General features: G+C 41.4%; 1 protein-coding gene across 1 annotated transcript in view; it reads left to right on the forward strand.

Annotated features, from left to right (window-relative positions):
* Nucleotides 1-10,824, forward strand: part of CRYBG3 (crystallin beta-gamma domain containing 3) — a gene marked incomplete at its 3' end in the record, with an annotated part of 99,686 nt that extends 88,862 nt beyond the window's left edge. The window contains exons 18-22 of the mRNA XM_084231631.1: nucleotides 1,941-2,080; nucleotides 5,353-5,476; nucleotides 8,961-9,119; nucleotides 9,851-10,010; nucleotides 10,736-10,824. Of these exons, the coding sequence (XP_084087757.1) occupies nucleotides 1,941-2,080; nucleotides 5,353-5,476; nucleotides 8,961-9,119; nucleotides 9,851-10,010; nucleotides 10,736-10,824 (672 nt within the window). The remainder of the gene's footprint in view (nucleotides 1-1,940; nucleotides 2,081-5,352; nucleotides 5,477-8,960; nucleotides 9,120-9,850; nucleotides 10,011-10,735) is intronic.
* Between the last annotated feature and the right edge of the window lie 29 nt (nucleotides 10,825-10,853).

Consider the following 10,853-nt stretch of genomic DNA (forward strand, 5'->3'; position numbering starts at 1 on the left):
CCTAAGTGGTTCTGGACTCTGCTAAAGAAATTTCTTCTGTAACCTGTTGGGATGCTGCCAATTTTTTTTTTTTTTTTTTTTTTTTAGGTAGCAGGAGAGGTACCTAATCTCGCCTGTAGACACTCAGTGACTAGAGATGAATTCCTAAATCTGGCACAGTCACTAGCATTTACTGAAGGAAAATGAATGCTCTAGGTAGCCCTTGCACCTGTTAGCATAGTGTCTGAGGGCACAGTGATGGCTACATTTTTTCCAGCTTCCTCCTGTCCTTAAACCTGCACTAGTACCTTAGCATCCCACATTACTTAAAGTTAAATAAATTAAAATGACACAACGCAAATTCAGTCCCTTGATCACACAAGCCATGTTTCAAAAAGTGCTCAGCAGGTGCATGAGCAGTGCAGATATGCATTTCTGCCACTGTAGAAATTTCTATTGGCCAGCACTGCACACCTTCCCTGATCAGCAGGTAACCTTTACCACAGAGAGAAAATTACACATTCACCTTTTTAAAATACCCAGAAGTTTCTCGGCATTCTTTCTGTCTTTCCTTTTATTTCAGCAAAATCATGGTTTATCCTTTTCAAAGTAATTCTTCCACTCACAGACTAGTTGCAGTTGGAGGTTCCGCACTGTGGGAAACAGTGACTCACTCTTCTGACCATCCCTTGCATCTCCCGTCATTCAGCTTTTCCCAGCTCTGCTTTCCTGTTTCCTGCGCTGCTCCCCGCGCTCTCTATGGCAACAGCATGCTCGCAGCCCAGCCCATTGCCCGCCTGCTCGTCACCAGGCTCTCCTCAAGAGAGCTGTCCTGATTAGATTCTTGGCTGACAGGAGGGATGGGAGGGTGAGGATTTTTTTTTTTTTTTTTGGTCATTTCTGTAATAGAATCACTTTGTAACTACAATATTTGTTGTTAAATTTGACATTGCATTGTGTGAATTTAACGTTACAGTATTACTTTCAAACATCTACTGTAATGTGAGTGCCTGCGCAGCAGTCTGTGTCATTACATCACTATGAAGCAGTATCGTCTACACTCTGTACATTACTTCTCTGTAGCTTAGCTACCGTTGATGCTGATAACCTTCCATTGCCATCAGTCAGTGTTTTCCCCCACCTGCTATCCTTTGGTAACCTATTATTTCACTGTTGTTTTGGGGTTTTTTACAAGTTTATCTTTTTCAGTTTCCACATCTAAGTGATACCATACAGTACTTGTCTGTGTCTGACTTATGTAATTTAGTCTGCCATCCTCAAGGTGCGTCCACGTTGTCACAAATGGCAGGCTGTTCTGTCTCACGGCTGAATACTCCTCCTTTGTGCATAGGCGCCGTCTTTTTTATCCATTCATCAGCATTTGGGCTGTTTGCTTATCCTGACTATTGTGAATAATGTGGCAGTAAACATTGGTGTACAGACACCTACTACTTACTTTTTATGCAGAAATCCCCCAGCCCTGTGCATTCTGGCTTAATTTTTGTTACATTAAAAATACTTTATTCTACCTCCTAGGAATGTTTTAAGAGCCTAGTGCTATAAAATCTTGATTCTCAGTGACTGCCCCTGAACCTCCCGTGAAATGAGATGCCATTCCGGTCTGTGTTTACTGTTGCCAGCCAAAATCATCAGTAGGACTGAAATAGGTTTTATAGCAAGCACAACATGATTGTAACGTGATTGCAACCCAGTGTCTGTTTTTATTAAGATTGCTTTTTTTGATTATTTCAATTCACAAAGATGTGACTAAAAATGATCACTAGACTAATCTTACAAGTGCAGTTTTGACTGTACATCTTTAGCGGTGAACAGCAGTAAACTATGCATTTGAGAATACAGTGGCTCTGGGTATATCCTGTGTCATGACTGAAATCACTCAGGTCTGGCTACCCTCTGTGGTGATGCTGTCTCTCTCTCTCTCTCTCTCTTTGGGCTGCTAGGTTTTTGAAGAACCCTCCATCAGCCTTTTTGCTTTGGAACATTGTGAGGGAAGAGAGTTACATCTAGAAGAGGCTGTGAACTCTGTTTTGAACAAGGACCTGCACTTCTACACCCAGTCTGTGTGGGTAAAAAGTGGACTGTAAGTACAGGAGGCTTCCCTGGTGTTGCCACCTGCTTTTTATTCTCCCATCGCTGCTGTTTTTTTTGGTCTGATGGCGCTTTTACTGTTTCTCTTTTCATGTGAGTTTCTGTTTAAATGAGACAAGACTGGGGGCCATGTCCAGCATGCAGTAGTGTGCAAGGGGGTGCCATGTGTTCAGAGCATGTGGCAGAGGTCAGCCACATGACTGGAACCAGTTGAGCCCACTTTCCACATAGGGGAAACCTAACGAAACCATTGAGACCATTGCCTGCTTAAGACAAGTGACTATTAGTGTTTCATTGTATTCTGATTTTGTTTATTCTAGACCTGCTTGCTCAGGGTGCTCACTTTCATGCAGAGTATCCTGGCTGGTCTAGCCTGCCTCTCCGTGTTGCTGTTCATTTAGTTGGGGTGGATTCAGGTTATGTGGGGCCTGCACTTTAACAAGCTGGGGAGACCACTTTAAAAAGATGAAAAATGATGAGTCAAGTGTGAAGGTGCGTATTGAAGTTGCACAACTGCAGAAGTGGTCACAGGCCTGCATGTGAGGACCCTAAAGTTGAAGTGGTGATGCTTCTAGATGGTCTGTCAGGCTCTGAAGAGTGGAATCTCAACCTGTACGGTTGGTGGTTCAGTGTCAAGCCAATTAAAAGAACACATAGCTTTTGGTAATTAATACAAAGATTACTGTTTTTATTTCTCATGACAAATTATATGATAATCAATTTGCTTGACTAGGGATAATGAGAAAGCCAAGAATATAAATTGATTTTAAAATTAAGCCAACTATTAAAATAAGTGGCTTGTTTTACTTTTTTTTCACTCTTCTGTTTTCTTCTTTTTTTTTAAAGGATTTATTTATTTATTTATTTATTTATTTATTTATTTATTTATTTATTTATTTATTTATACAAGCACTGGGTACAGTCAGAAGCGCGGGAGGGTGAGAGAATTCACCAGAGCCAGAGCGGGGAGGAGAGCAGGCAGAAGGACCGAGGTACACTGCTGAGGGGAGCAGCGGGCGGCAGGAGAGGTCTGCGCGCCAGGTGGGACCCTCACCGGTGGCCGGGGATCAAATAGGCGCCGCAGAGGCTGCGCTCAACCACTCAACCGCTGAACCTCTGCGCCACCAGGGGAGGCCCAAGTGGCTTCTGTTTTATTTACAAGTATTGTGGTTTAAATATTCTTCAGAAAGGCATTTCACATGGCTTGGTGTTTACGAACTATAAATTGATCTCTGTAAGCAGAAAAATCCTCTTTCAGTATATTTACCACTTAATTAAACCTGTTCAAAGTGAATTCTACATCCCTGTGATACATGACTTTTTATAGCATTCTTACTCATTTCTTTACATTCTTAAGTAGAAATGATAGTTATTGACTCATCTCTGAAAATTTATTTCATTCTTTCAAAGAAACCAGTGCCATTTTACCTTGACATTTCCTTAGTTTATTATCTACCTGCGCTCACGGTCCTGGACTAATAGAATTGGTCCAGATAAGCAGTGAAGGCTGTTTGAAGTTTCCTCGGCTACAGATGGCTCAAAGGATACTATTGAGCGCCCGGTCAGCTACCCTCAGTGCCAAGGCTCATTTGCTTGTGTTTGTTCTCCCTCCCCCCAGCTCATTATTCCCGATCTCTGAGGTGTGATGGTAATGAAGGTCATGCTTTAAGGCACCATTCCACGCAGCTTTTCAACTGTGGAATTCATTTAGATCAATATAGATTGAGGTATAGTTTATTAAAATCTTCCCTACATTTTATAACGGAATCTTCCTTGCCTAAAGAATCTGCAAAGCTGCTGAGGTGGGTAAGTCTCTCCAGGGTCATGCTGTTCTGATGCTACATCAATCTAGTGGCATACATCTGCACAGGCAGGAAGGGGTAGGAGGAAAGCGTTCATCCATCTCGTTCCATTTCCCAATTTGGGCAAACCCAATCTTGTTTTGGGGGGACAGGGTGATTTGAACCAAGCCAGGTCACCACCTTGTTTTTCAGCGGTACTTTCAGAAAACATGATTATGATGACCATGAGTTCTGCCGAGGCTTTTGGATCCCCTAGGTGCTTCCAGCTTACCCTCCACAGCCAGCCGGCCTTATAGCCACCGAACTGGCATGCCACTGAAAGTGGTGGCAAATCTTTTCTGAAAAGGACCAGCGGGTCTTTTCATTTTGTTAGCCATCCTGTCGCAACTTCAACTTGTCATTACTATAAAAAACAGCCCATGTCAATCCTGAAAGGGATGGATGTGACCTTGTTCCATTAAGTCCTGAGACTTCCAACTCACCTGAGGGCCCCGCACACTCTTTAACTGGCTAGAGCTGAAGGCTGCCAGGGTACTGAGAAGTATATGTGAAGGAGCCGGGCCTTGGAATAAGAGAAAGATTGGAGATTTTTATGAATATTTTTAATTTGTCCTCAGTGGCCTTGGTGAAGTTGCAGTTGGAAGTATCTGGAGAGGCCCGGATGAGGAGCCTGCGTGGGAAAGACAACTAGTGTTTTTCAACTGGGGAACAGAGTTGGGGTGGGGGGAGGGGAAGGCGGGGCAAGAATGCTGGTCTGCCTTTGAATATAAACTGGTGTGAAAAAGATTTAATGTATCAAAGAACTTTTCAGCAGCAGAAGCCTTGTGTTTTGAAAGTCAGGAAACCAGAATCATGAATGGAATGTAAATCTGAGCCCCGGTCTACTGGGTTCTCTGGTCATCCCTGAGTTTTCTGTTAAAAAAAATAGAACTATATCGCTTCTCGGCCTTTTGGCTAAGATCAAGTGTAAAAAAAATAGAACTATACATTTTTTTACTCAAAAATCTCAAAGCTAGGTTTTGCAACTCCCCCCCGCCCCCGCATTATATGTACTAAAGCTGGTATACATCATTGTATGTTTTTAGGGGTTATAAGGTTCAAAACTCCACAACTGCATGTTTTCACAATGGCCACCACCAGAGGCCCAATAATCCTCCACCGTGCTCCATCGGTCCCCGACTTCCCCGCTTCCAGCACCTCAGTTTTGCGGCAGATATCAAGGATGTGTTAATGGTCAAACCTAAGCGTTTTTATTTTTTTTTATTTCCTTACATAGTTGTAGTCCCAGAGTGCTCCCATGTCACCGCGAACCATCACCATATTCCCTTTTTGACTTCCCTCAATCCCCCTAAACCTAAGCGTTTTTTAAAGAATCCTGTACTGTATCACATTAGAAGTTTCTGATTAGAGATTGCATTTTGTTTTTACATATCCTACTTTTTTCTTCCCTGCTGTCATGCAGCTGGATTGCTTATGAGGGATCCAATTTCTTGGGAAGACAAATTCTACTTGAGCCTAATGAGATCCCAAACTGGACAGCATTCAGTGGATGGAAAACCATTGGTTCTCTCCGACCTATGAAGCAGGTAAGGAGTAAAGGGCCACAGGATCCAAAACAGCTCTGTTTTCTAGTAGAAATGTCATAAGCCACAGCTTCCGAAACACTGATGGTTTGGTTTGGTTTGCCATTCGTACTATGGGGGAACCAGATTAGGACAGAGAATCTCGAAAGATTTTATCCAGTTCATAAAATTGTACCTAAGGTCCACACTGGATTTTAGCTTTGAGTCCAAAGTCTTCTGACCTTATGACTTTCCATGAAAAAAACTATTGTAAGTTCTCTGGAAAGCAAAGGAAAGTAATGAAGTCTGAGATGGTATTAGCTTTACTTCCTAAGTGTTTGGATTTCCCCCCTGCTTACATCATACCCATAATGGATCCTGACAGTTCAGTTAAAATAGTATTTATCACACTCCTACTACTTGTCAGTCTTCAGCAGCTTCGACTGCTCTTAGGATACAACCTGAAGTCTTTAGTCTGGTCTGTGTGAGCTGCTCCTGCTTCTCCAGCCTCTGCTCTCACCAGTTTCCTTTCCACTTGGCCGTGCACCAAGTACTGTCCTGCTTAGGCTCTTGATAGACTCTGCCCTGGCTAGGCGGTTCTTTCCTTGTTCTGGCTGGTCTAGTTCTTACTTAACCCTCTTATCCAACTTAACTGTCAGGTCCTCAAAGATGCCTCTTTCGCACTCTCTTCATCTAAATTATAAATTTGACCTGGTTCTTCCGGGCTCCACTGCAAGGCCTGGGAAAGCAGGGGCTGTATTTTTGCCTCCTGCGCCTTCACAATGTCTGGCATGTTGTAGGGGCTCAGGGACTATTTATTTGAAGAAACGAATGTGTAAGTAGATAAATGTTCAGTGTTATGCTTAAGGGTCTTATTAGGCCGTCACATGATTTCTTCCTCGTTGACGCGTACATTTTTTGTTGGGAAAAATAAGATCAACTGAAAGCAGAAACAAAATGCCAAACAAAGTGTCACCAGCAAAAAGCCACAGGCAATGCCTTGGTCAGAGAAGGAGTGGTGGGCGGCGAGGCTGTTAAGGTCAGGGATACGCCATTTGCAATTCTCTCTAATCCCTTACAAAGATGTTTTCACTCGATTTCAGCCAGACTTAAGGTAGGCCTTAATAGTCTCTTTTTACAGCTAGAAAAAGAAGCCTCAGAGAAATAAAGCAAGTTGGCAAAATCATCCAAGTGTCAGAACCAGATTTTGAATCCCAGTCTGTTATGCTGTAAAATCTTTGTTCTTAAGCCACCGTACCCTGCTTTCCTCCAAAATAAGATGAACATTGACACTCATCTTTCAGACGCTGAGCTAAGTGTAGCACAGTGACTCTACCAGCACTTAGAAATGCCGAGGTCCTGACATTCAGCTATGGCATGTGGCGTGCGCCAACACAAATGCGCCTGATTGGCCTTGTTGCCCTGTACACACACGCTGTCTCGCGTCTGGTTCTGTTGGTTCAAATCTTAGCTCTGCCACTTGTAGCAGTACTCCTGCAGGTGAGCCACTGCATTTCGTGGCACCTCAAGTTCGCTCACTGATGAGCAATGACATGTTGCTTATTTCTCTGTATCACTGTAAGGGTTAAGTAATGTATGTAAAGGGCCCAACACAACATCTAGCTGGCATCAGGGTCCCCTAAGAGAACCCGAGATGCTCCTCTGCCAAATACTGAGTATCGGCGGGCTGACTGTGCACAGGTGGGGTGGTGGAGCATTTTGTATCTCCATATTTTGCTTCTTCCTCGCTCCTGTCATCTGGGATGACAGGTCGGGGTGGGGATTCAGTTTAGTTCTCTCTACTAGTGCTCAGTTCTCTTGTTAGAAATTTTAGAAGCCATGTTGGATGCCAAGAATCTTATTCTCATTTCTGAAAGGTGATTTCTTGCTGGGCAAGGATGTCCCTGCCTGTTGTTCAGTGTGCTGAGATAGTTACTGCATCCTCTCTAACAATAAACATTGTTATTGTTGCATTGTGCTTTAGAGAACTGCCTGATTCTTATTTTAGTTAAATATTTAATTTCAAAATATCTTAGTAGTAGTGTTCCTTGTTTATTTCGACCACAGCTTTGAAACCCAGCAAAAGATTTCTAGGTTTCTGACAGTATTATGGGTCATATTTCCCTTCTGATAAGGCTGTTGGTACTTAGCATATTCTAGTTTAGAAACTTAAGAATTAAAATGTGATCTTCTTTGAGGCTGGGAATTAGGAAGTCACTAAGTCACTTAAAAATGTGTATCAGTGTTTTTAAGTATAATTACAGAGGAGTTGGCATGCAAGTGATAATAAGGGTAATTAGTACCTCACTTGAGTTGATTTAAAAACTGTGATGTTTGGTCCTAACATGATTGAACCTCTGTCCTCTGTGAAGGTTACACGTGTTTTCTTACATGTTCAAGGTAAGGAAATTGTAATGATACACTGAAGCCTCAAAAAAATGATAGTTGTGGGAGACCAAGCCAAATTACAGAAATTTAAGTATATCACTGTTGCATTATGAATGTGGAAGTCATGGTCTGAAACATTAGAACACTTGCCAAGAATTTTTTGACATACTTTAAGTATCAGAGAAAATGTGTTCAGTTTGCTTATTTAAATGTTCCATGTCTATTTCCTTACCATGGCAATAATTTAACAAAATTCAACTGACTTCATGTTGATATTAAGTTTTAAAACAGTAAGAAAACTGCTAGTGGTCTTAACCATGGTCTCCTTTTGTGTTTGAGTGAAAGTTGCCTAACTAACCAATCATTCCTCATTACTTAGCAGGATTCACTGGGGTGGCCACACCTAATAGGTGGGAATGCCGGGTGTCCTGTCACATTAAGATTGGAGGCCTGAGACCCAGGGCTTAGAGATTGGTTTCCATGGAGCCTCAGTCATGTGCTGTTTGATGAACTTACTTCACATCGCCACCTCTGAAGTTAGTCTTCTATTCCTGGTGGTGTGCACTACAGCCTCCTGGCTAAGATGAGAGTTTGGGTGCAGAGAGACTGAGTTAACCTTATTTATAAAATTAGAGTCATAATCTACTTAAAATGAAGTTCTGGTTAATTCTCAGACTACAATGGTCCAGAAACCCTTTAGCACACTGCTTAACATATAGTAAGCTTTCAGTAAATACTAGCTTTTATCAGTAGAGGTAAGTAGATTTAGTATTTTATTTTACAACTTCCAGTATATATTCCAGGACCAGGGGATTGAAATTATTCACCACCTCCTGCCAGACTGAGTTCCAGTGACTCAAAATACCTTTTAACCTTTCAAAAAAGGATGTTTTTCAGAACAGTATAATACTGACTGTAATGCTTAAAGCTTTGTCTTCATTGGCCTAAGGACTGGTCAATAGAAAAATATTTATTTATACATATTTGCTAAAGGCAGAGTGAAACTGACAAGTAAACTAAATTCCGTCACCTCTCAAGTCCTCTCCAAGCTTTCCTTTGGAAACATTTCCAGAGTCAAAAGTTTTTTTTCTAAGTTTTTTTTTCTGTTTCTCCCTGCCAGCCTGCAGTATACATTAGAATAAAGAACCGAGCCCAGGATGAGTATCTGACTGTTACTGGAAACGTTGCTGACACCAGGGCAACATCTGTGTGTATTTCTCCCTACAGTGGGAAGAACAATCAGATCTGGTACTACTGCCGAGGACTCTTTAAATCCAAGGTAACCAACCACACTATACCCGCTTTGGAAACCAGAATCTTGCCAAATCTAATGTAATGGCATGATAAAATAAGTACTGATACGTGTATTACTAAAGTATGTAAGTTAAATTGATTTAGAAAATCCAGTTTTTAAGAACTGAGTCACATACTACAAATATGCACAAATGATTTTTAAAAACCAGCAATAAGTCATTGGATCTAGATGGGCCATGTACTTTTGTGCTACCTTTTTTGTTTCTATACTGGCCCATATAAAGTCATGTCTGTCTTATTCCAAATCTTCTCATTTTTAAAATGTACAACGAAGTAGAAGAAACTGGAGACAGTTTTAAGTATCTCCATTATGTTTGATGTCCTGGGGGAACAGAACACCAATTTAAAAAAATTAAGCCATTTTTTTCTGTATCACCCATAGGATCATCTACCTTGTTCCTCACACCTCAAAAATGAAAAGCATTTATAGTAATTTATTATCTCAATGTAGCAAGTCACTCAATGTTTTTAGAAGGAAATCAAGCTCACCCGAACACATCTAAGCAAACAGGGATTTAACATTTAGTTCATTGAACATCTGTTGTCGGATGCAGATTTCCTTTAAAAAAACAAATACCTCTATTTCAGTCAAACTTCTGTATCATCTCCTTCCCACTGCCATAAGGCAGATTTAAAAAAGGTTATCACACTTCAAACACAGTACTTACTGCTAGTTTGTTTCTTAATCCTTTCCAGGCCAGTGACACATGTCTCGATGTGATTGGTGGCCGGGACACACCTGGGGCTAAAGTGGCCCTGTGGACTGAGCATGGGCAGTGCAGGCAGAGGTGGAGACTGAACAGAAACGGAACCATCAGCTCTTATCTCAGTGATCAACTGGTCCTTGATGTTAAAGGTGGGCCCTGTGATGAAACCCAGTGTTCTGTGTCCCAGACACCATCCAAAATGCCAAACCTCCCTCTCCCACATGAAAGAAATTCTTATATATGAGAAGTATAATTATGCTTAGAAAAAAGTTAAGTCATTTTGGAAAGCAAAACAATTATGGAACAAGCAGAAAAAAAGGTCAAAGGTTACTCTTTAAGGTCTCTGTTCATTAGTACGGTTGTACAACTTCCATTTGCTGCATGATCTTTCAGAACAATTCTAACCTTGAAGCAATCAACTACCATAAAATGTCTGTTTTTTAGAAGCATCTGTAACTTTTTGTTGTGAATTGCTATAGTCCTTAAAAGTCCTCAGTTAAAATTTACGGTAGGTATCACTGAACCTTGTTTTTGAAGTTAACAGCGCTGGGGCCAGCATTATTCACGGCTGTTGCTTTAATTGGCTTTAGTCATAGCCACTGCTGGTGAAGAGACAAAAAAACTCTACCTGTCATTCAGCCAGAACTGTCAGCGCTTTGTTCCTGAGAAGCACACTGCTTATGCAATCATCTGTTCTTCCTCCCAGTTTTTCAATCTGAGATGAATAATTGCTAAGTCTATTTAAACTCAGTTTCCCACTTCAGAACACTTCGTAAATGACTTAGTAATCTACACAAACAGTAGGCTGAACAAAAGCTGGTGAACACTGGAAGTAGTTAACAAATGACCTTTTCTTTTGCAACTTCTGTTTTAGGAGGAAATTATTATGACAAGACTCATGTAATTGTAAATCAGCCCCTGGAAGGAGAAGACACACAGAAATGGGACATTGAAATATTATGAGAATCCATAATCTCCCTAGAAAGAGCCGA

The sequence above is a fragment of the Talpa europaea genome, assembly GCF_964194135.1.
Source record: "Talpa europaea genome assembly, chromosome: 4".
Taxonomy (NCBI): Eukaryota; Metazoa; Chordata; class Mammalia; order Eulipotyphla; family Talpidae; genus Talpa; species Talpa europaea.